General features: G+C 40.9%; 1 protein-coding gene across 1 annotated transcript in view; it reads right to left on the bottom strand.

The window, feature by feature from the left end:
• The window catches only part of LOC123246196 (angiotensin-converting enzyme-like), a 29167-nt gene extending 7358 nt beyond the window's left edge, over positions 1-21809 (bottom strand). Inside the window, exons 1-13 of the mRNA XM_044675134.1 lie at positions 21707-21809; positions 20816-20988; positions 19657-19815; positions 18956-19043; positions 17992-18135; positions 16746-16937; positions 14818-14915; positions 14477-14649; positions 12004-12227; positions 11269-11413; positions 8412-8510; positions 6501-6623; positions 2314-2504 (exon numbers count right to left, since the gene is read on the bottom strand). Coding sequence (XP_044531069.1) covers positions 2314-2504; positions 6501-6623; positions 8412-8510; positions 11269-11413; positions 12004-12227; positions 14477-14649; positions 14818-14915; positions 16746-16937; positions 17992-18135; positions 18956-19043; positions 19657-19815; positions 20816-20988; positions 21707-21809 — 1912 coding nt within the window. The remainder of the gene's footprint in view (positions 1-2313; positions 2505-6500; positions 6624-8411; positions 8511-11268; positions 11414-12003; positions 12228-14476; positions 14650-14817; positions 14916-16745; positions 16938-17991; positions 18136-18955; positions 19044-19656; positions 19816-20815; positions 20989-21706) is intronic.
• Positions 21810-22575: the final 766 nt, after the last annotated feature.

The raw sequence follows: 22575 nt of genomic DNA, 5'->3' as shown, positions 1-22575 counted from the left end.
TATACTATATACTATACTATATACATCTACACTATACCATATATTATATATTATACTATAGCATATACATTGTTAAAGGTGAGTGTGTCTAACACTTATGTGCCATAAATGACTGTCTGCTGTCACTCTTGCCACTACCCCTGTCTTTTTAAAAATATCCTTACCTTCTGACTTAGTATCAATTCTAAGACAGAAGAATGGCAAGGGCTAGGCAATCAAGGTTAAGTGACTTGCCTAGGATCACACAGCTAGGAAGTATTTGAGAACAGATTTGAACCCAGGTCTTTCCAAACTCTAGGCCTGGCTTTCTATCCACTGTATTACTTGGCTAAGCTCTTCCTGTCTTCTTAAACAAGTAATGAAGGAACAGCTAGGAGGGCTTGGTGGATTGAGACCCAGGTCTAGAGACAGGAAGTCCTGGGTTCAAATCTGGCCTCAAATGCTTCCTAGCTGTGTGACCCTGGGCAAATCATTTAATCACTGTTGTCTAGCTCTTACCACTCTTCTGCGTTGGAACCAATACACAGTACCGATCCTAAGATCAGTATTATATCAGTAAGTGTTATAAGCAAAAAACATCCCCAAAAACATAAACTCCAACAAAAAACAGATAATAATGTCATAATTACTCAGGAAACTTATGGGTCCCAGAATAATTTTTTACTTACAAGCTATGTGACCCTGAATAATTGTCCTCACCTTTGTCAAACTCCTACCAAAAATTTAACCCTTAACAACATTTATACTACATACTATACTATGATATATAAATCTGTACTATGCTATTGTACCTCAATGGCAAACTTATGGCACAGGTGCCAGAGAATGCATAGAGAGCCCTCTCTGTGGGCACACCTGCAGTTACCTGCAGATTACTAGAGTTCATTACTAGAAAGTCAGAGGGCCTCAGGGTGGAGCTGTTCCCCTTCCCCTCTCCAGCAGCCAATGGGAGCACTTCCTCCCTCCCATTTGGGGTAAGGGGTGGTGCAGGGGGCAGGGAGAGCAGAACTTGGTCTGGGGGATGGGGTGGGGGTGGGGCCTAGCACTCCATCTTTAAAAGATTCACCATCACTGTACTATAGTGGAGGGGCCAGTGAAGTGAGGAATGTCTTCAGCCAGTGTAGAGAAGGGGAGGGGAGTGGCCTGAGCACTCTGCTCCCCTCCAGCTCTGCCACCTGTGAGCTGTCTACCTTATCCCCCATGTGCTCCCATTGGCTGCTGGGCAGAGGGGCGGGGGATGGGGGAAAATAGCACCAGGGACAGTGGAGAGGCAGAGGGGAGCAGCTTTGCCCGAGTCCCTCTGCCTTTCCAGTAACAAACTGGTGGGGTGAAGAGGGTGGTCATGTGCCCACAGAGAGTGCTTTGTGTGCCATCTTTGGCATGTGTACCATAGGTTGACCATTACGGCCATAGTGCATAAATCTGTACCATACTATATATGATATAGTATACCATATAAATCTATACTAAGTATTGATTCTAAGGTAGAAGAGAGGTAAGGGTTAGTCAGTTGGGGTTATGCAACTTGACCAAGTTCATACAGCTAGAAGTGTCTGAGGACAGATTTGAACCCAGATCCTCCAGACTCCAGGCCTGGTGTTCTACATTCTCTCCCCATGCTACCCTGTGTGCATGTACACATACATGTAGAATATATGTACGAATATGTGTATATACACATACATATATTATGGGGTTGAAATTTAGGTCATAATTGAGGCCCAAAATTGGAGGCAAGGTTTTGGTTGGTGCAAATCTAAGCTGGACTAGGGTTAGTAAGATAGTGGAGTGGATAGTCCACTGGGCCTGGAGACAGGAAGACTCATTTTCCTAAGTTCAAATCCAGCCTCAGACACTAGCTATGTAACCCTGGGTAAGTAATTTAACTCCTGCCTCAGTTTCTTCATCTGTAAAAATGGAAACAATAGTACCTATCTCCCCAGGTTGTTATGAGAATAATTTTTTTGTATAATATCAGTTTTGTATAATATTAAAATTTTGATATTTGCAAAGTGCTTAGCACATTGCTTGGCAGATAGTAGGTTCTATATGAAATGTTAGGTAGTAGTAGTAGAAGTAGTAGTAGTAGTAGTAGTAGTAGTAGTAGTAGTAGTAGTCATAGCAATAGTAGGAGTAGCAGTAGCAGTAATAATAGCAAGAGGAGGAGGAGTAGCAGTAGCAACAGTAGTAATAGTAATTAAATAGTAGTAGCAGCAATAGTAGTGGTAGTAGCAGTAATAGTAATAATAGTAGTAGTAGTAATAGTAGTGGTATTAATTGTAGTAGTGATAGTAATAGTAGTAATAATAGTACCATCATCAGAGACGAAGCAACCAAATTCAGGCCAGCCCAGGACTTCTTCATTACGAACATTCTCTGCAATGAGCCAGTCAAGCAGGGGCTTAAAGTACTCCATGAGAGGTTTTGCTGACATGTTATATTGTCCAGTAATCATCTTCATTGCTTCTGGCCATGGCTTACTGAATCCAAGTTTCATGACATCCCTGAAGTGGAACAGCCTCGTCATCAGTAATGTCAGGGAAAATAGCATGATCTCTGATGTGCCCCAAATCCACCTCACATTCTGACCTAGGTAGTCCTTGCCCCCAGCTTGCCAAAATCTCCTTTCCTCAGCTCCTTGACTGTAACTCTTCCTCTTGGTCTCTCCTTGAAGGAAGCAAACTATCCAGGGAGGATGGGAGGAAGAATGGGGAGGAGGAAGCATATAAGAACTATCATCCTCATGACCAACATATTGATGGGTTCAATGAGTTGCAAAGAGTCCCTTTACCTTAATAAATGTTAGGTTACTTTCCATCAGATCCAGAAGAACCCTAGAGGTCCCTTAGTAAATGTCCCTCAGAGGTTAGGCAGGGCTTAGGGCTTAAATGGCTCTCATGAATACTTGGGTCAGAATTTTTGAAGGTCACACTCAAAAGAAAGAGCCAATGCCTAACTAAAGCCATGGGGCTCTTTGAAGCTACTCACTGAATATGAGCTCATTGCAAAGATTCATTTCATTGTTAGTTCTTGTATCCCCAGACCTAATGCAATACTTGGCACACAGTAGGTGCTTAATACTTGTTGGTTGATCGCTATTCAGATAATCTATAAGATAGTTCTTCAATTTTCGGTAATCTATTCCTTGTTAATTGGTGAATGTGTTAGCTTTGCCATCTTTTCTATTGTGTGCTAAGTGAAAACTCATTGGCTGTTCTCAGCCCTACCCCTTTACAAAATCTCAGAGTAGGAAAGGTTATCAGAGATCATCTAGACTAGTCTGTACTTTATCAAGAATCTCTTTTATGAGTTTCCTAACAAGTAGTCACCTAGTTTTGCTTGAAGACTTATAATGCAGGGTAACCCACTACCTCTTGGGGCAGCATATTCTATTTTTAGACATCTTTAGTTGATAGAAAGTTTGTCCTGACATTGACCTGAAATGCTATTTCTGCCACTTCTATCCATTGCTCTTGGTTCTGTCCTCAATGTCAATCAAAACAAATTAAATAAAATTTAAAAGTATAAAAGAAATTAATAAAAGAAATACACACATATATATTTCTATATATTCAGCAAATACTTGAAGAACATGAGCCATCTCTTTCCTCATATATATGCTTGGCTATGCTTCCCTTCAAATCATAGAGTTATAAAAGAGACCTCCAAAGGGTCCAATCCTCTCATTTCATAGATGAGAAAACTGAAGCCCAGTGACCTTAAAGTAGCTTGCCTAAAATCACACAGCAATTAAGTTTCAGAGGCAGAATTCAAACCCAGGTTCTCTGGTTTCAGAGCTAGTGTCCTTTCCATTGCGTTATATTGTCCCCTATACTTGTACAGCTGATTTTTTAAAATTTTCATATTTTTAAACATTCTTTTTAAAATTTTGAGCTCCAAATTCTTTCCCTTCCTTGTGCTCCTCCTCCACCCCCTGAGAAAGCAAGCAATATGATATCCATTATGCAAGTGAAGTCATGCAAAATATATAGCTGATTTTTAAAATTCTAATAATAGAATTTTATATTTATCCCTACTAAATTTCACCATATTAAGTCTATTGTTCTAGAATCTAGACTGTTGAGAGAATTTTGCATCCTAATTCATTCATGCAAGCTATCTTTCCCTCCCAGATTTGTATCATCTGTAAACCTAATAAGCAAGATATTTATTGAAGTTGAGGATCACCCAAAGGGTGATGGAAAGACTCACATCGGATATGAGATACCCAACATATTACAAACAAGGAGTTATGGATGATATTTAAAGGATGACACCAAAAAAAGGTATGTTTAGAAGAGATGGTGGGCCAGTCATGTGGCAAGAGTGACATATGGCTAATGCCCCATCCAGGGGCTCCACTGGTATTCTCATGATATCAAGAGAACTTGAAGAGAGTCCTTTGGGGTCTTCATGATTAACACACAGGAAGACACAGATGAGACATAAGATGAAAATAGGTTACCATCTACATTGTAGGAGAGAATACCAACTATAGAAATTTACAGATCTGATGAAATATTAGAGCATATTGGATTATGATATTTATTCCTTCATCTGAGTTACTAATAAAAAATGTTAAACAACACATAGGGTAAGTGACAGATCAGTGGAGAATTTTACTAGATTGATATTTTTCCGATAATGGCTACTCTTTGAGTCCTGCCCTTCAATTAGTTTTGAAACTACTTAACTATTATCTATCATCTATTCAATACACACACTCCTTAGTCTGGATTTCCATCATCTCTTGTTTGTATTATTGCAATGGTCTTTTAATTCAAGTTTCTCCCCATTTCCTTCCATTCTCCACACTGTTGCCAGAGATGCTTCTAGAGTGCAAATCTAACAATGCTGTTCCCTTCTTGATAAAATCTCAGTCCCTTTAGAATAAAATATAAATTCCTCTTTTTAGCTATATTTACAGTTTCATTGTGTTGTAGTGGAAAAATCCCTCTTTAAAAAGATGTGCCCAGGGTCACACAGGTGGGAAGTGTCTAAGGCCAGATTTGAGCCCAGACCTCCCATTTCCAGGCCCGATTCTCTGTCTACTGAGCCACCTAACTTTCCCTCTTTCATTCATACTTCTTGATAAACCATATGAAGCAACCTAGACTTTGCCATCAAATTTGCACATGATATAATTAGGCATAGTTGCTATCACTACAGGATGAGAATGAAATTCAAAGCTACTTTAATAAGTTAGGGAAAAATTTCTACCCAAACAAGAGAAAGTTTAATAGTAATAAGATCAGGGTAGCTAAATGGATCAGTAGAGTCACACCTGGAGACAGGAGGTCCTTGGCTCAAATCTGGCCTCAGATACTTCCTAGCTCTGAGACCCTGGGCAAGTCACCTAACCCCTATTGCCTAGCCCTTGTCACTCTACTGTCTTGGAATTGATACTTAGCATCAATTTCTAAGACAAAAGGTAAGGTTTAAAAAAATAGTAATAAATCAGGTCCACTTGAGAATAACAATAACATGAAAAAAATCAACTTTGAAATACCAGGTTGGGAAAGCTTGGGTTAGGGACAAAAGACAACAGAAGAGAATCTAAAGATTGCCATTGATTGGAAGCTTATTATAATCAATTGCTTTTTTTTTCACCTTTGCAGTTCCTTTCTTAAGAGAAGAAGATTATTTGGTCTCAGGATATATTAAAAGGTAAGGAGATAATTATGGCAAAGGAGCAAGAACCATGCTCTGGCATCCAGTAGTTCTGCGTTTGTGACCTAGCTGCCCAAGTTGATCTTGAGTTTACAGATGATGACTAATGAGTGAAGAAGATAATGTGATTTTTCCTCCCTGTTGACTCAGTTTCCAGGGCTGTGAGGTGAAAAGTTGGACAAATGCCCTTAAGACAAATGTTCTTTCAGGTCACATTCTATGGTTCACATGATTTTTATGAGATTATAAAATGAATAAACTCTTTCTATTTGCCAAAGTTTGGGCTAACTCTTCCAGAAAATATCTTGGAGTTTCTTCTTCTTTTTCCTTTTTTTTTTTTTTTTTAAAGAATCACAATTCTTTCTTTCTTTTTTGCAGACCAATTTTTTAAATTAAAATTTATTTGTTTTTACATTAAAATAGTTAGATCACCCCCTCTGTCCTTCCCCTCCCCAATTAAGGCATTTGACTATATATATATATAAAACGATGTCTCCTTTATTTCTACTTATCAGTTCTTTCTATGGAGGTGGGCATATATAAATAATCTTCAAATAATATTTCTGTTGCTGCACATAATGATCTTTGGTTCTGCTTGTTTCAAATTTTAAAAAAATTAATTCATTCATCATTTCTTATGGCACAGTAGTGTTCTATCATGTCACAATTCGTTTAGCCATTCTCTAATTAATGGGCATACTCTCAGTTTCCAGTTCTTTGCTGCCACAAAGAGAGCTGCTATAAATACTTGAGAACATATAGGTTCTTTTCTCTTTTTCCTGATCACCTTGGGAAACTGAGGAACAAAATGGGCAGGTGGGCACACTTACCCTAGGAGTTTTCCAGCTTCTTGGGAGCTGTAGATATTACATGTGTGTAGGGGGCCTTTGTGGCCTGCAGCTTGGCACAGGGCCTCATGAAATTGGAACTGGATCACAAAGCTGATAAAATACCTACAAAGGAGATGGGGAAAAAGTAAGGAGGAGTTCGGGAGGCTAGGACCATCCTGAAGCCTACTTTTCTGCCTCTGAAGACTCCTGGGATATTGATTAGGTCTGCAAACATCCACGGTCAGCCTCCACTTGACCCAGGCCCTATTGGAAGTTTCTGGATAAGCCTCTTAGGCTTATTGCTCCCAGTTTGGGCTGCACCTCTAAAAGGCCCTTTGGTTCTAGGACCAACCTGGCCTGAGAAGTAGTGGGTAAGTATGGGGAATTTCTCCTGGCTAGTATATTCAAGAAGCTGGTTGCTTTTCTTCCCCCAAGACAAAATGATGTTGACCTTAAGATGAACAACCTCTAACAATCCTTTCTAGACTTGATAGCCAGATGTGCTATCACTGTGTGCTTCTGATTGCCTTATAAAAATGTCCTTTCTTGGTATAAACATTGCCCCTTCTCCTAATTCCTGATCACATTTCATGTCACTTCCCCTCTACCTCCTTGACTTCTCCAGAGCAGTAAGACTTGGCAAAATTCTGAGGTAGGAAAAGACATTCTTAGCTCAGCTTGGGATTTTTTTTAAAATTTAGAATATTTTTCCATGGTTACATGATTCATGTTCTTTCCTTCCCCTCTTCCCTCCCCTCTCCCAGAGCTGACAAACAATTCCACTGGATTATACATGTATCATTGTTCAAAACCTATTTCCATGTTATTCATATTTGCAGTAGAGTGCTATTTTAACATTAAAACCCCCAATTATATCCTCATCGAACATATGGTTTTTTGTGTGTGTGTTTCTATTCCCACAGTTCTTTCTCTGGATGTGGATAGCATTCTTTCTCATAAGTTCCTCAGAAATGTCCTGGATCATTGCATTGCTGCTAGTAGAGAAGTCCGTTATATTTGATTGTGCCATATTGTATCTGTCTCTGTGTACAATGTTCTCCTGGTTCTGCTCCTTTCACTCTGCATCAATTCCTGGAGGTTGTTCCAGTTCACATGGAATTCCTTCAGTTTGTTATTCCTTTCAGCACAATAGTATTCCATGACCATCAGATGCCACAATTTGTTCAGCCATTTCCCAATCGATGGACACGCCCCTCATTTTCCAATTTTTTGCCACCACAAAGAGCACAGCTATAAATATTTTTGTGCAAGTCTTTTTCCTTATTATCTCTTTTGGGTACAAACCCAGCTGTATGACTGGGTCAAAGGGTAGGCATTCTTTTAAAGCACTTTGTGTATAGTTCCAAATTGCCCTCCAGAATTCTTGGACCAATTCACAACTCCACCGGCAATGTATTAGTGTCCCAATTCTGCCACATCCCCTCCAACATTTGTCACTTTCCTTTGTTGCCATATTGGTCAATCTGCTAGGTGTGAGGTGGTACCTCAGTGTTGTTTTCATTTGCATTTCTCTAATCAAGATGGATTTAGAATACTTTTTCATATGCTTATTGATAGTTTTGATTTCTTCATGTGAAAACTGCCTATTTGTATCCCTTGACCATTTGTTGATTAAGGAATGTCAGCTCAGGATTTCTTCATGAGCTCCTCTCCCCTGAAGAGGCCCATCTAATGTCCTGAGCTCTCTGCTGGTCCAAGAGGAAGTTGAATCGCAGGGCAGGATTTGGTTTTCAGGGGGCAGATGAGGCTCCATGGAGGCCCTCTCCTGCATTTGCATCCAATGGAAGAAGTGGGAAGTAGCAATCTTGGTATCCTTAAACTACAGAGGGAGTCTGCCTAAAATCAGCAGATTGGATTTATACACTCTGTGAGCAGTGCCCAAAACTTTACCTGATATAAGGCACATTGCCAGCAATATGGAACTTAGAACCTGGGTCAAAGTCTTCCTCTGACCTTGGCACTGGTGGGCACAGTCCCTGATATTTCAACCTGACAAGGGAAAATATGACAAATGATTATGATGTCAGCAGCAGCTTTGGGCTTTGCAAAGTAATTTCTTACTTATTGTCTCTCTCTATTTTTTTTTTGTTCAATATCGTGTTTCCATTGGTATAGGGAATTTATGGTTAGGAAAATCTGACTCTTAATAAATATCAACTATAGCCCTTCAATTTATAGTTAAAGAATTAGAGAGTTGTCTAGAGCTCCAAGATTAATAATAATAAGAGCTAGCATTTGCATAGTGCTTTGAGATTTACAGACCACTTTACATACATTTTCTCATTTGGTCATTATAATAGTAACCTCGTGAGATAGATGCATTATAATTTTACAGATAAGGAAACTGAGACTAAAAATAATGACTTACCTAAGATCATAAAGTCAGTGTATGTCAGAAATGGAATGTGAATTTTTTCCTGACTGTGAGGCTATATCTCCACCTACTGTACTTCCCTGATTCTTTTGTTTCATTTGATTTCCAAATAGCAGCTTTTATTCTCCCTAACTTAATGAATAGAAAAACTGAGTTGTGAAGCACTTGCCCAAGGTCAGTGGCAGAACCAGAACCAGACTCCCAATTGTGATTTTCCAGCTAAGGGTTTTTCAGCTGAGGTAGCCTAGAGGTAAATTCATAGGATCATACATCTAAAGTGGAAAGGGATCTTTGGGGACATGTACTCCAATCTCTGGAGGTGGCATAGTGCCAAACCTGAAGTCAGAAAGGATCATCTTCCTGAAATCAAATCTGGCCTCAGACACTTACTAACTGGTAACCTGGGCAAGTCCCTTAGCCTTGTTTGCCTTAGTTTCCTCATCTGTAAAATTACTTGGAGAAAGAAATGGCAACTCACTTGAGTATCTTTGCCATGAAAAACCCAAAGGGGGTTATGAAGAGTCAGGCATGACTGAAAAATGACTGAACAATAACAGTAATTCCAGTCTTCTCCCTATCCAGTCAAGGAATCCAAGGTCTGGGGATGAGAAGTAATTTGTTTAATCATATATAGCAAGTGTCAGAACAGAATTTGAACCTAGTACTTTTGACTCCAAATCTAATATTCTTTCCAGTAAATTAGGAATTGTGTGGTGGGTGGAGAAAGAAATGACAGAGAAAACCAAGTTTTGAAATGAATGAATAATATTTCCAGCCTTATTGTTGATGTTAATGTTTTCTACTCAATCATAAACTGTGAGCTAATAATAATAACTCATATTTATATAAATAAGAACTCATATTTATATAAAACTTTAAAGTTTCCAAGTAGAAGATTTGTACTTAGTATATCAGTTCTCAAAGTGTGGTCCAGGGACCCTTGGGGTCCCCAAAACCCTTTGAGGGGGCCTGTAAGGTCAAAACTATTTTTATAATAATACCAAGACATTTTAATTTCTAATATGGAAAAGATAAATAAACATTAACAAAAATTCTTTGCAGGGAGGACCCCAATAATTTTTTAAAGTGTAAAGGTTTGAGAACTATCTGCTTAGTAGACAGAATGCTAGACTTGGAGTTAGGAAAACCATTCCCATCTCATGTCTGATAATCACTAGCTAAGTGATAAGTTATTTAATTTCTGTGCCTCAAGACTTAGCCATTAAATCATAAAATGGTTACAGTTTGTGGACAGATCTCCCATACCAGAAATTCCTTGAGCTGAAGAAATCATAGATTTTTTTTTACTATGTGTCATGTTTATAAAATGCTTCCCTCCCTGCCAAATAAACCCTATGTAGTTGGTAGCACAAGTTTATAGATGAGAAAACAGGTTCAGAGAGGTTTAAGAGTTTATCTCCAATATTATCTGCCAAAAAAGTTCATTCAATATGAGCACCTTGAACTTTTTAACATCTATATCCTTGCTTAGATCCCATTTGAAGTGCCCTCAACACAGCTAATGTAAGAACCAGATTTCTTGATTCAGACCAAATGCAGTGTTTTTCCCATTCCACTTAACAATTCTATTAATATTGTAGTTTGAAGGCTTATGGACATAAGGGACATATTAAGGACATATTCATTCCCTTTGGCTCACTATTTGTTCCTGGTGGGAAACATGGCCCTAGAGCTTGTCATTTAGGCCAGGTCTTACTGGCAGAATGGCGTGGGAAAATTTTCTGTTGCCAATCAAATGAGGGCTGATGGTCAAGAAGTTGCAGAACAGACTTAATGAGCTACGAGTCTTTGGTTGCCACAAGCCAACCATTCCTTATATTACCACATAGCCAAAGTGACATGTAAGGGTCCCAGTGGAGACTGGCTTCTTAGAAAGGGGTTCACAAAGCAAGAGTTGGATAATGAATAGAGAGAAATCCTAGGAACTGGAAGGAGCTTCAGAAGCTTATTGAGTCCAACCTCCTCCATTTTATAGGTGAGGAAAATGAAGAACAGTGAAGGGAAATGCTTTGTCCAATGTTATACTACTAGTGCAGTGGATAAGAGTGCTGGACCTGGATTCAGGAAGATCTGAATTCCAATTCTACCTTAGACACTTACCAGTTGTGTGACCCTGGACAAGTCACAACCTCTGTCTACCCCAGTTTCTTCAATTGCAAAAAAGGAATCATCATAATGGCACCTTCTTTGCCACACTCATATTAGGATGACTTTGGACTAAGATTCAGGGGGCACACCAGCCAGTAGAATTAGGTGATTGACCATACCCCTGAGAAAATTTTGAGAAGATTCCCTATTACCACCCCTACCTCAGAGAGGCCCTGAGACACAAAAGGCAGAATAGTCCCAGACCTTAGGTTCCACCATTCCTTATTGTAAAATTGCTGGCTGATGCGACCATCAAAGACCTTCCATCGAAACTGGTCCACCAGATAGCTGAAGGGGATGAAGGCAATCTTTTCCAATGCTATGCTCATGAGGAAGTTGATTTCGCTTTCTGTAGATAGAGAACAGAACTCAGGAAGTTTAACAGCCTTAGAACCTTTCCTCCCTCAGTCTTAGGGCCATAGATTATTAGTGTTGAAAGAGACAACCCAATGGCATCTTTATCTTTTAACTTCTCTTTTCATCATTTTGACCTTTCAGGGAGACACTGAGAGTTCAAAAGGCTCTAATATAGGGATCCCCAGACCACGTATCTGAGCCACCATACCCTATGTAAAACCCTACCTTCTATAGGAAACCTTCCCTAACCCCTTTTAATTCCAGCATTTTCCCCTCTTTTATCTATTCATCCTTGCTTTGAATATATTTGTTTACATGTTGTCTCCCCCATTAGACTGTAAGCTCCTTGAAAGTAGGGACTATTTTTGTGTCTTTTTGTATCCTAAGTGATTAGCACATAGTAAGGGCTTAATAAATGCCTACCAATTGAATAATTTATCTTCCTTCCCCATCTAGTCTTCCTTGAGTAAACCTTTGAGTCCACCTTGACTTCCCACCCAAGACCTGCTGCCTCCATTGCCCACAAGTCTCCCTTCCCAGACCTTCTCCTGAAGAGCCATCCCACCCCCAAACTCTAGTTACCATAGTCCTCTACTTCAGTGATCAGCAGGTCTGAGTTGTGAAGGTACTTGGGAGTGGAGACAGAGAGGGCCGCCACATCCCCTATGGCCTCATGGAAGCCTGGGTTGGCCCCATCTCGGAGTGGCAAGGGCAGATTCTTATACTGCATGAAGTATTGGATATGGCCCATCTCATGGAAGACGGATATCAGATCTTCCATATTCACCCCAGTACACTGCTTTATCCTGGGGCAAAAATGGAAGAGAGAGAGAGAGAGGAAAGTGGGCTTTAAATTAGAGATGAGGGAGTCCAAAGAAATCTTTCTTATGATAAAAAGTTAAAGTGATTAGGATTAAGTAGAAGAGAGAAGAGAACATGTGAATAGCGGTAGAGCACTCTATTTGTAATCAGAAGACCTAGTTTGAAATCCTGACTTTGACTTTTACCACCTGTGTGACTTGAATGAATTGATTCAAAGTGAGGGATTGAACTAAATGGTTTTAGATAAGTAGCACAGTGGATAGAGCTCCATCCAGTCCTGGAGTTAGGAGAACCTGAGTTCAAATATGGTCTCAGACACTTCCTAACTGCGTGACCCTGGACCAGCCACTTAACCCCAATTGCCTAGCCCTTGCCACTCTTCTATCTTAGAATTCATTTTAAGACAGAAGGCGAGGTCTTAAAATTATTTTTCTCCCAGCTATAAATCTTATGACTCTTTTTTATTTTAATTTTGAATATTTTCCCATAGTTACATGTTTCATGTTCTTTCCCTCTCCCTCAAACTCCCCTAACCCCTCTTAGCCAATGCACAATTCCAGGTTTTACATACATCATTGTAAATCCTATTATTCTAAATGTAAAGTGAATAACTTAATTGTTTTAAGACTTTATTGTTGTTGTTCAGTCATATCCATCTTTTAGTGACCCCATTTGGGATTTTCTTGGCAAAGTTACTGAAATAGTTTGCCATTTCCTTCTCCAACTCAGTTTACAGATGAGGAATCTACAGCAAAGAGAGTTAAGTGGCTTGCCCAGGTTCACATAGCTTGTAAGTATCTGAGGCCAGATTTGAACTCCTGAAGATGAATCTTTATGACTTCAGGCACTCTATCCACTACACCACCTAGGGGCTTGAGCTTGACCTATCGTTTAGGACCCAGCTCAAGTCTCTTCTTCTCCATGTTCCCTCCCAGGGATCTATCCTTTTTCTAATCTCTTGGCAATTATTGTGCCTTTAAACTCATGCCTCTAAACTTATGATCTGTATAACTCATTTGACAATTCACCATGTACAGTCTGGCAATGCCATCTTACAGTAACTGTGGTAGCATAGTCTTTCATGTCCTTATTTGTTACCCCCCCAAACAGCTGCAAACTCAGTGATCATATCCTTATACTTCTTTGTGTTCTCCACTGGGCCTTGTAGAGCTAATGCTCAAAGAGTGTTTGTCAAATTCATTTAATCTTTGGAGTTTTTATGAGGGGAATAACAATAAGTTCCACCTAGAACCTCAGTGGGTCTTAACAAAAATGTACGATGCTTTATTAAAGCAGGAGAGATTTCTAGTTCTTCAGAGAGAGAAGATTCTCAGCTGTCAAGATACTAAAATGTTAGTTTGGGTGACTAAACAAGGATGTGGAGGCTTTACCCTTGATATCACATAGTCATAGACTGTTAGGGTTGGAATAGATGGAAGAACTTACATAGTCTATTTTTAATGTTTTAGATGGGAAACTGAGGTTTCCAAAAGGGGACATGACTTGCTTAAGGTCACAGGGTAAATCAGTGGCAGAGCAGGGACTAAAACCCAAATCTCCTGACTCTAAGTTTGGTGTTTTTGCCACTGCACTGACCTACCTAGATGAAAGAGAGAAAGAGACCGAAAGAAACAGAGACACAGAGAGAGACAGAGAAAGAGAGAAAGAAGAGACAGAGAGAGCGTGAGAGAGATGGAGAGAGATAAAGACAGAGGCACAGAGAGAGATACAGAAACAGACAGGGTGAGATAGAGATAGAGAAAGACAGAGTCAGAGAGAGACAGAGACAGAGACAGACAGACAGAGACAGACAGACAGAAACAGAGAGATATTGAGACAGAGACAGAGACAGAGATATCGAGAGAGGCAGAGAGGAGAGGTTGAGAGGCAGAGAGTGAAAAAGAGAGAAAGCAAAAGAGAGAGGAAAAGCGAGAGAAAGCAAAAGAGAGAAAAACAAGTGAGAGAGTGAAAAAGAAAGTGAAAGAGAGAGAAAACAAAAGAGAGAGATTAAGACAGAGACAGAGATAGCTAGAGAGATGGTCAGAGAGACAAACGGAGAGAGGAGAGGTTGAGAGAGAGAGAGAGAAAGCAAAAAAGAGGGAAAGCAAAAGCAAAACTGAGAGAGTGAGAGAGAGAGAGAGAGAGAGAGAGAGAGAGAGTTAGTTCTAATACTTCTAACTGGCACACATAACTGTTCTTTGGCTTCAAAAGTACCACCCTCCTTCATGAGCACCTGAAGTCCTTTCCATTGTAGAAGTCCCAGGCAGAAGCTTGACACGACACAGCTCTTCCATCCCCTGGCTTCTCCAACATTGATTTGGCCCAGAATTCAGGGAGAACAGGGAACAGCCCCAGAGACTGGAAGAATTTGTCAGCCTCCTCAAACATCTTATAGGGTGTCCAGTGCTATAAGACCAAGAAGGGAATATGGGTTACTGCCTTCTCCAGTTTCTCAGGATAACAAGGGACCCCTTCTCCATTTTCTGGGGCAGGCTAGAAAAGGAGTAGTATAAGAGGTTGCAAAATAGGGTTAGAGGTCAAGCAGTGGGGGACAAGGTCAAATTAGATACTTACTTGGCTCTTCATGAGCATGGTGACGTTCATTCTGGTGGATAGAGGAAAGGGTATGACTAGGTCAATGATGTTGATCCAGGACTGACCCCACATATTCCCTAGGAAGAGGAGTAGCAGGGCAAAAGATAACATAGGGAAAGGAAGGAAATAAGAAGGGATGGAGAGAGAAATGTTATTCTACTTAACCTCAGGGGAAAAAAAGGAACATAGGATTTCTTTTTCTCCCCCACTGCTACCCGATCTTTCTGTTCACTCTTACCTGGTATTCGTTCCTTCCTTCCTTCCTTCCTTCCTTCCTTCCTTCCTTCCTTCCTTCTCTTTCTTTCTTTCTTTCTTAATATTTTATTCTAATTATATGTGAAAATATTTTTAACATCTGTTTTTTTAAAATTGAGTTTCAAATTCTCTCCTTCCCTACTCATTGAAAGGGCAAGCTTTTTGATATAGGGTGTACATGTGTAGTTATGTAAAACATATTTCTATATTGGTCATGTAAAACAAAATGGACCAAAAAACCCCAAATAAGAAAAGTAGTTTTTAAAAAAATATGCTTCGATATGAATTCGGACTCCAGAAGTTCTTTCTCTGGAGGTTTTTTCATTATAAGTCCTTTGGTCTTTGATCACTGTGTTGCTGAGGATAGCTAAATCATTCATAGTAGATCAATGTACAATATTGCTGTTGCCATATGCACTGATCTCATGGTTCTGCTCACTTCACTTTGCATCAGTTCATATAAGTCTTTCCTCCTGCTTCTCATTTCTTATAGAACAATAGAATTCCATTATAATCATATACCACAACTTGTTCAGTCATTCCCCAATTGATGGGCATCCTCTCCTTTTGCATTACCTGGTCTTCCTCCCCTCCTCTTATCACCATTTCTGATCCTCAATACTTGGATCAGAGAATATCAGAGCTTAGCTTCCCTAATCCTATGTATTTTATTTTATGTGTTTAAAAACATTATTCCGAGATGGGGCCCATAAGCTTTACCAGACTCCCAGAAGGGCCCATAAGTCAAAAGAGGGTTTCTGTCAGAACTACTTCTTCTTCTTCTTTGCAATGGGGGTCAAGTGACTTGCCCAGGGTCACACTGCTGGGAAGTGTCTGAGGCCATATTTGAACCTAGGACCTCCCATCTCTAGGCCTGGTTCTCAATCCACTGAGCTACCCAGCTGCCCCCTCTGTCAGAACTTCTGATTAAGTCCAACTCCCTCCTTTTGAAGATAAGGAATCAAGGTTCAGATAAAAGACTAGCTCAAGGTCACAAATATATTAAGTAAGGGACAACTGGGTGGCTCAGTGGATAGAGAGCCAGGCCCAGAGACAGAAGGTCTTGGGTTCAAATCTAGCCTCAGATACTTCTTAGCTATATGATTTTGGGCATGTCCTTTAACCTTTCTCACCTAGCTCTTACTACTCTTTTGCCTTGGGACTAATACATAATATTGATTCAAAGATGGAAAGTATGGATTTAAAAAAAATTTTTTTTAAACCCTTACCTTCTGTCTTGGAGTCAATACTGTGTATTGGCTCCAAGGCAGGAGAGTGGTAAGGGTAGGCAATGGGGGTCAAGTGACTTGCCCAGGGTCACACAGCTAGGAAGTGGCTGAGACCAGATTTGAACCTAGGACCTCCCGTCTCTAGGCCTGATTCTCAATCCACTGAGCTACCCAGCTGCCCTTGAAAGTATGGATTTTTAAAAATGAACTAAGTAAAGGAGTCAGTTTCGAAGCCCATATTTACCAATCCTAAATCCATTCTTTCTCCTATATTCCATTCTCTATTCTCTCTGATCACCCTCATTTATTCACCAGGTTCCCATGACTCTCCAGCTCCAGTATCCTGGCAACAGTCCCAGTCTTTTAAAATTCCTCTGGCTCTTCCTTTAGGTTCCTTTGCCCTTACTCCTATCTCCAACTTACCCAGTAGGTGGGCAGGAATGGATCCCTTTAGGTTAATGTATTGAGACCCATAGTAATGGTAAAGAGCTCGGCGCACATAAGCATGCAGGTTTAGATAGAGTGGTTCTAGTTGCTGAAAGAGCTGCTCAAGGTCTTGTTCCAAGGTGGGTGACTCATATATCTGTCTCCAGGAGGCCCCTGTATCTGTGTGACCTGGGATGGAAAAGATGGGAAGAAAGGCAGGACACTGAGATAAAAGATTCTTGACATTTCATCTGGGCTACTACCATCCTTAGTTCCTACATTCTCCGGTGGGAAGAGCACATTATTAAGAGTCAGTAGGGTTAGGTTGCAATTCTATCATTGTTAATTAGCTGTATAACCTTGGGCAAGTTATTTAATCTCTCCTAGACTAGTTTATTCATCCTAAAAATGGGCACAACTACCCTGATGACCTGGTGACAGGATTAAATTAGGTAATGCATGGGAATGAGCTTTGAAAAATACCAAGTAGCATAAATGCAGATTATTGTTGTTTCGTCATGCCCAACTCTTCGTGACCCCATCTGAGATTTTCTTGGCAAAGATATTGGAGTGGTTTGCCATTTTCTTCTCCAGTTTATCTGACAGATGAGAAAACTGAGGCAAACGGGATTAAGTGATTTACCCAAGGTCACACAACTGTAAGTATTTGAGGCCGAATTTGCCATTTCCTTCTCCAGCTCATTTGATAGATGAGGAAACTGAGGCAAACAGGGTTAAGTAATCTGCCTAAGACCACAGAGCTACTAATATATCTAAGGCTAGATTTGCCATTTCCTTCTCTAGCTCACTTGATAGATGAGGAAACTGAGGCAAACAGGGTTAAGTGACTGACCTGCAGTCACACAGCTGATAACTATCTGAGGCCAGATTTGAACTCAGGAAGATGGGTTTTCCTGATTTTAGCCCCAGATTTCTACCCATTGCTCCATCTAGCTGCCCAAATTTTATCTCTTGCCTTAGCCCTAGTGTTGGAAAGAGATCAGAGAATTTGGAATTTTCTCCATAGGGTTCCTTCCCACTAAAATCAGGCCCACTCCCTTTTAGGACATAGTTATAAGCTTTCTCTTATTTCCCTTTTTTATGAGGTCAATGTCTTTGGGTAGTAGGGAGACACTGAGGAGCTATGTTCTCAATTAGTTGGGAATTTCTAAGGAGACTTAGGGATGTGAATCCAAGTGGTCATTGGAGAACAGTGGGGGATTGAGGGTCTCATTTACTTTACCATTGAGCCTGGCAGCCTTGTTGCTGAGTTCCACAAACCGAGTGTAGATGGGGCGGAGCTGCTGGCCCACAGTGTCCCTCCAACCTTGCCAAGCCTGGAGTAGTTCATTATAGTTCCTGGAGGAGGCCATCACCTTTAGAAGGTCTGAGTCCAGGGAGGAAGAGTTTGTAAAGAGATCCAAGTTCTGCAGTCCAATGACTCTTACCCACCATTTCCTAGGCTCTTCTCCTTTCCTACCCCTCACCTCCTCCATACCACTAGCCTTCTCTGGCAAAGCCTTTTTGGAAGAAATGGCCTCCTTACCCTCATCCTCATTTCTTGCCTTTCTAATTTGCCCTCTAGTCTCCATAGAATTTCCAAAGTTCCTCACAGTTTCTGTCTAGACTCACATATGATAAGGGCAAAGACTAGAAGTCCCATATAAGGAGTATCAAGCAAATGTGCACTTGGGAGCAGGAGATCTTAACTTGGGGTCTACAGAAACCCCCAAAATTTGTCAATAGATTTCAGGGGGCCCATGAACTTGGGTAGGAAAAATTATTTTTACTACCTTTGACAATTCTATGAGTTTTATGCTTTTAAAAATATTATCCTAAGGAATCCAAATGCTTCCACTTATCTACCAAAAGGGTCCATGACATAGAAAAGGTTAAGAAGTAGAGGGCAAGGATGAGAGCCTCCAGAATTTTTACCTTCTCTCACCCTAACCATACCATGAATACTTGGACTCTCTATCAATAATGCCCTCTTCCCACTCCTTTCTTTCCTGATTTAGACTCTAAGTGTTGATGGTGAGACCAGTGACACCTCTCAGGCAGTACCTAGACATTCTCCATCCACCCCATTAGGAAGTAGAAGAGTAAGAAGGTGGTAGAGTGTGTATTGATGGAGGGCAAGAGTAGGACTGGGATCCAATGGAGAACAAGAGGGTTACTTTTCTCTCTGCCCTTGTCTCGAGGCTCACCAGGCTCCAGGAACATGCAAGGTCCCTCTTCTGAGCACACATCACCCATGCTGTAGATTGTCTCCATATTTGTTAGAAGTTGATTGTACTGGAGGTGGGAGGAATAGTTGTTAGTCCCGAGCATGTTTATGTTCTTCATCTCCATCTCACATTCCCCATACTCAAATGCATCTCCTCAAACTCCCAGTCTTCCCCTAGATCCCATGAAGGAGGAGGTATTCATGATTGCCTGAATTTCATGCCATCTTCTTCTTTATGACCCATACTCAAGTCCCAAAAGTTCAGAAGAAGGGGACAGTTTTCCTACAAATGCCAAATTTTTGCTTCCTTTACCCCCAATGACAATTGAAGGTAGTGAGGGAGGGTACTAGCCATAGATGTTAACTGCACATCTATTTCTTTTCCTTATCTCATATCCATGGGACCAGCATGGGTAATATCAGAAATGAAATCACTCTTCATAGGTTTGCAATTGCCTGTTCTTTTCCTAGACCCCCCTCACTCTGGCTCCCTTAACCCATCTATTTCCCAAGAGCCAGTCACCAACAGATATATCCCTGAGCCCTGTTTATTCTTTTATTGGGCAGGGAGGGGCCATCAGTAGATCCTGAATCCATGAGTGCTTTATACAATAGCCTGGCATTGAGAGGATGGGCCCAGGAAGAATTTGGGGACAGTGGCTCTTGTCTTGGGCCTATTACCTCCATAAGGTCATCCTGGGGAAGGATGGCCCTCTCCATTTCCTTCAGCTTCCAAAGGATGCGCTTCAGTAGTGGGTCAGTGAAGTTGGTGGTATTAAATTGGTGAGCCTTTGTGCCATAATATAATGTATGTTGAGCCATCAGGAAGTTCTTTTCCAGCTGGGGAGGGTCCAGAAAGGAGGAGGTCAGAGGATGTTTCATGAGAGAAGGGGAGCTCCTTGGGGGCTTTGTAGGGAGGAAACGGTCTCAGAGAAGAAAGCACAACACCCACATTTAGCTCTAGAGATATTTCATCCTTTTTCTTCCTCTTTGCCCCAATCTTTACTTCTACTAACTTTCTCCCCATTCTTGCCCTTCCAGTGCCAAGATTCTCAGCTTTGGGAAGATACAAGTCTAGAAATATTATGGGATGGATAAAAAGGGGACCTGGGATCTCAGATACATTATGCACAGGAAGGTGGAAGAAATGTTACAGGTTCTTATCTCAGAGAGTCTGGAAAGGCACTGAGAAGCCTGGTTTCTGCCTTCATTTGAGCACTTAATCCTGATGTAACAGGCAACCTCACCCTGGATGCCCTGTCCCCTCCTACAAAGCCTGTGAAGACAATAAAAGGGCGCTTAGAACATAGATTTAGAGTTGAAAGGGACCAGAGAGGCCATGAGTCTACACCTCTCCTTTTATAGTTAAGGAAATTGATTGCAGCCTACAGTTTTTAAGTGAGTAGGGCCACACAGCCATTAAGAATCTGATGATGATTGGATTTGAGTATACATCTTCCTGATTCCAAGTCCAGCCTACTACATTAGATTGGCTATCAAAAAATCTGGGAGCTTGGGAGAATAGGGAGGCCTGCATCTGCGTACCATTGACTTTAGAGTTCTCTTTTCATCCATGCCAACCCCATGAGAAGACTTAAAGAATTGGGGGCATTTAAGTCTGGATAAGAAAAAACTTAGTGGGAATCCAATCCTAGGTGATTTGGGGCTAGATATTTCCTTTCCCTTATACCCTGGGACAAGTGGTATATGGGCCCCAAAGACTTGCTAGGGCTTTAGTATTCAGGGTAAAATAGAGGAAAGACTCCTGGGAGTGGTTGCAATTAAGAGGAGAGAAGAGAAGAGCCTGGGGTGGGGGGAAGGCAGGGTTAAAGAAGCCCACCATTTGCTGACGGTTATACAGAGTGATGTTGGTATTGTAATTCCAGGCAGCCTCCACATACTCATGCCACACAATTAAAGCCGTCTTTTCATACTCTTTCAGGAATGTATTTATGTCTTCCTCACTTTCTGATTTTCTTTTGGGAGAGTTGGGGAGACTGTGGTCATCCTCTCCTAGGGAAGAATGATAACATCATAAGTCAGAACAAGTGGAGTCCTTTGAGATCATTTAGTCCAACCTCCTATTTTACAGAGGTAGAAACTGAGACCCAGGAAATGGATGTGGCTTGCCTCAAGTTAGTGGTATAGACAAGAGAACCTAGAACTTCTGACCAGTGCTCTTATCATTACACTCCATTCCCCTTTACATCTGTGACTGTTATGAATAAAAATTAATCTCAGAGACTTTACACTAAATTTATAAGTACTTATTAGTAAGGAGAAAAAAATAGAGAAAGAAGAAACTTTTACCAGCCTAACTAATTCAAAGTTCTCAGCCACGTTGGGTCCTAGATTCCCCATTGGCCAGCTAAGCACATGGACAGGTCAGACAAATAAGGCCAGCCAAGGAACAGGCTTGAGTTCAGAAAGGGACTGTAGCCCAAGAGACTGAGTTCCTGAATTCCTAACCGGATGTGGTCTTTAAGTCACCTGTGGGCTTTTTAAGCTCAGTCTAAACCCCCTAAGACTTTCTAATTGGTCAGGGTTTTACTTCAGTCCTTACGTGTCACATCTCCTGACTACTCTGGATCAGCAATCTCTCTTGCCATGATGGCAAATTAAGACACATGACTTTGTGACCCTTATTCCGTGAGACTTCTGGTTGGGAGTTTCAGGTCCCCCGAAACATTCAATTCACTCATAACCCAGCCCTCTTGGTCCTTAGCCCTACCTGAAGTCTCAGCTTTCCCCACTCTGAGCAGTGAGAGGAACTGCCCACAATAGCAAAGCAGAAATATGGAAGACCCAAGGGAAAAAATCCAGTATCTGTCCATAGCTAAAGGACATTCAACCTGGGAGACTGTGTATCTCCCAACCAACCAGAACCTAACAGTGTGACCTCATGGGTACAATCAGATAAGAACCTAGAACTCACAGGGAAGGAATTTATGAGATATAAGATTCCTTAGCCATGCTAGAGTCAGCACAGAAAAGGAAAGGAATGGGGCAGCTAGGTGGCTCGGTGGATTGAGAGTCAGGCCTGGAGACAAGAAGTCCTGGGTTCAAATGCAATTTCATACACTCTCAGCTGTGTAACCCTAGGCAAATCACTTAACCCTAAATGCCTTAGCTCTTCTGCCTTAGAAATGATACTTAATATTGCTTCTAAGATGGAAGGTGAGAGGGTTTTTTGTTTGTTTTTGTTTTTTGTTTTTTTTTTTTAAAGAGAGAGAAAGAGAAGAATTTAATTTAGGGACTAACAAGAGATGGACAGAGTAGGTTATGTGTCTGATCCCTGTTCAGATTATCAGGGAATAAGAGAGGACCTGGAGCCAGGAATGGGTCAGGTGCTTGGAAGGTAGTGAGTTTCTGTGACCTATTGTTCTTAGATTCCTCTCTTCATCTATCCCAGCCCCATGGGAAGTCTTAAAGAATTGGACGTGTTTATCCTGAATAAAAGAAATTTTAGGAGGAGGAAAGGTCTTCTTGACTTCAAATCCATCTCTCTGAAGACAACTGTTATGTCCCTTCTTCCCCCTAAGTATTTGAATTGTCCTTTTGGAAGAGGAATTGAACCTAATCTATTTGGCCTCAGAGAGA

This window comes from Gracilinanus agilis, chromosome 4 (assembly GCF_016433145.1).
Source record: "Gracilinanus agilis isolate LMUSP501 chromosome 4, AgileGrace, whole genome shotgun sequence".
Lineage (NCBI taxonomy): Eukaryota > Metazoa > Chordata > Mammalia > Didelphimorphia > Didelphidae > Gracilinanus > Gracilinanus agilis.
Note: the sequence above shows the minus strand (reverse complement) of the source record. Positions and strands in the feature narration are given on the sequence as shown.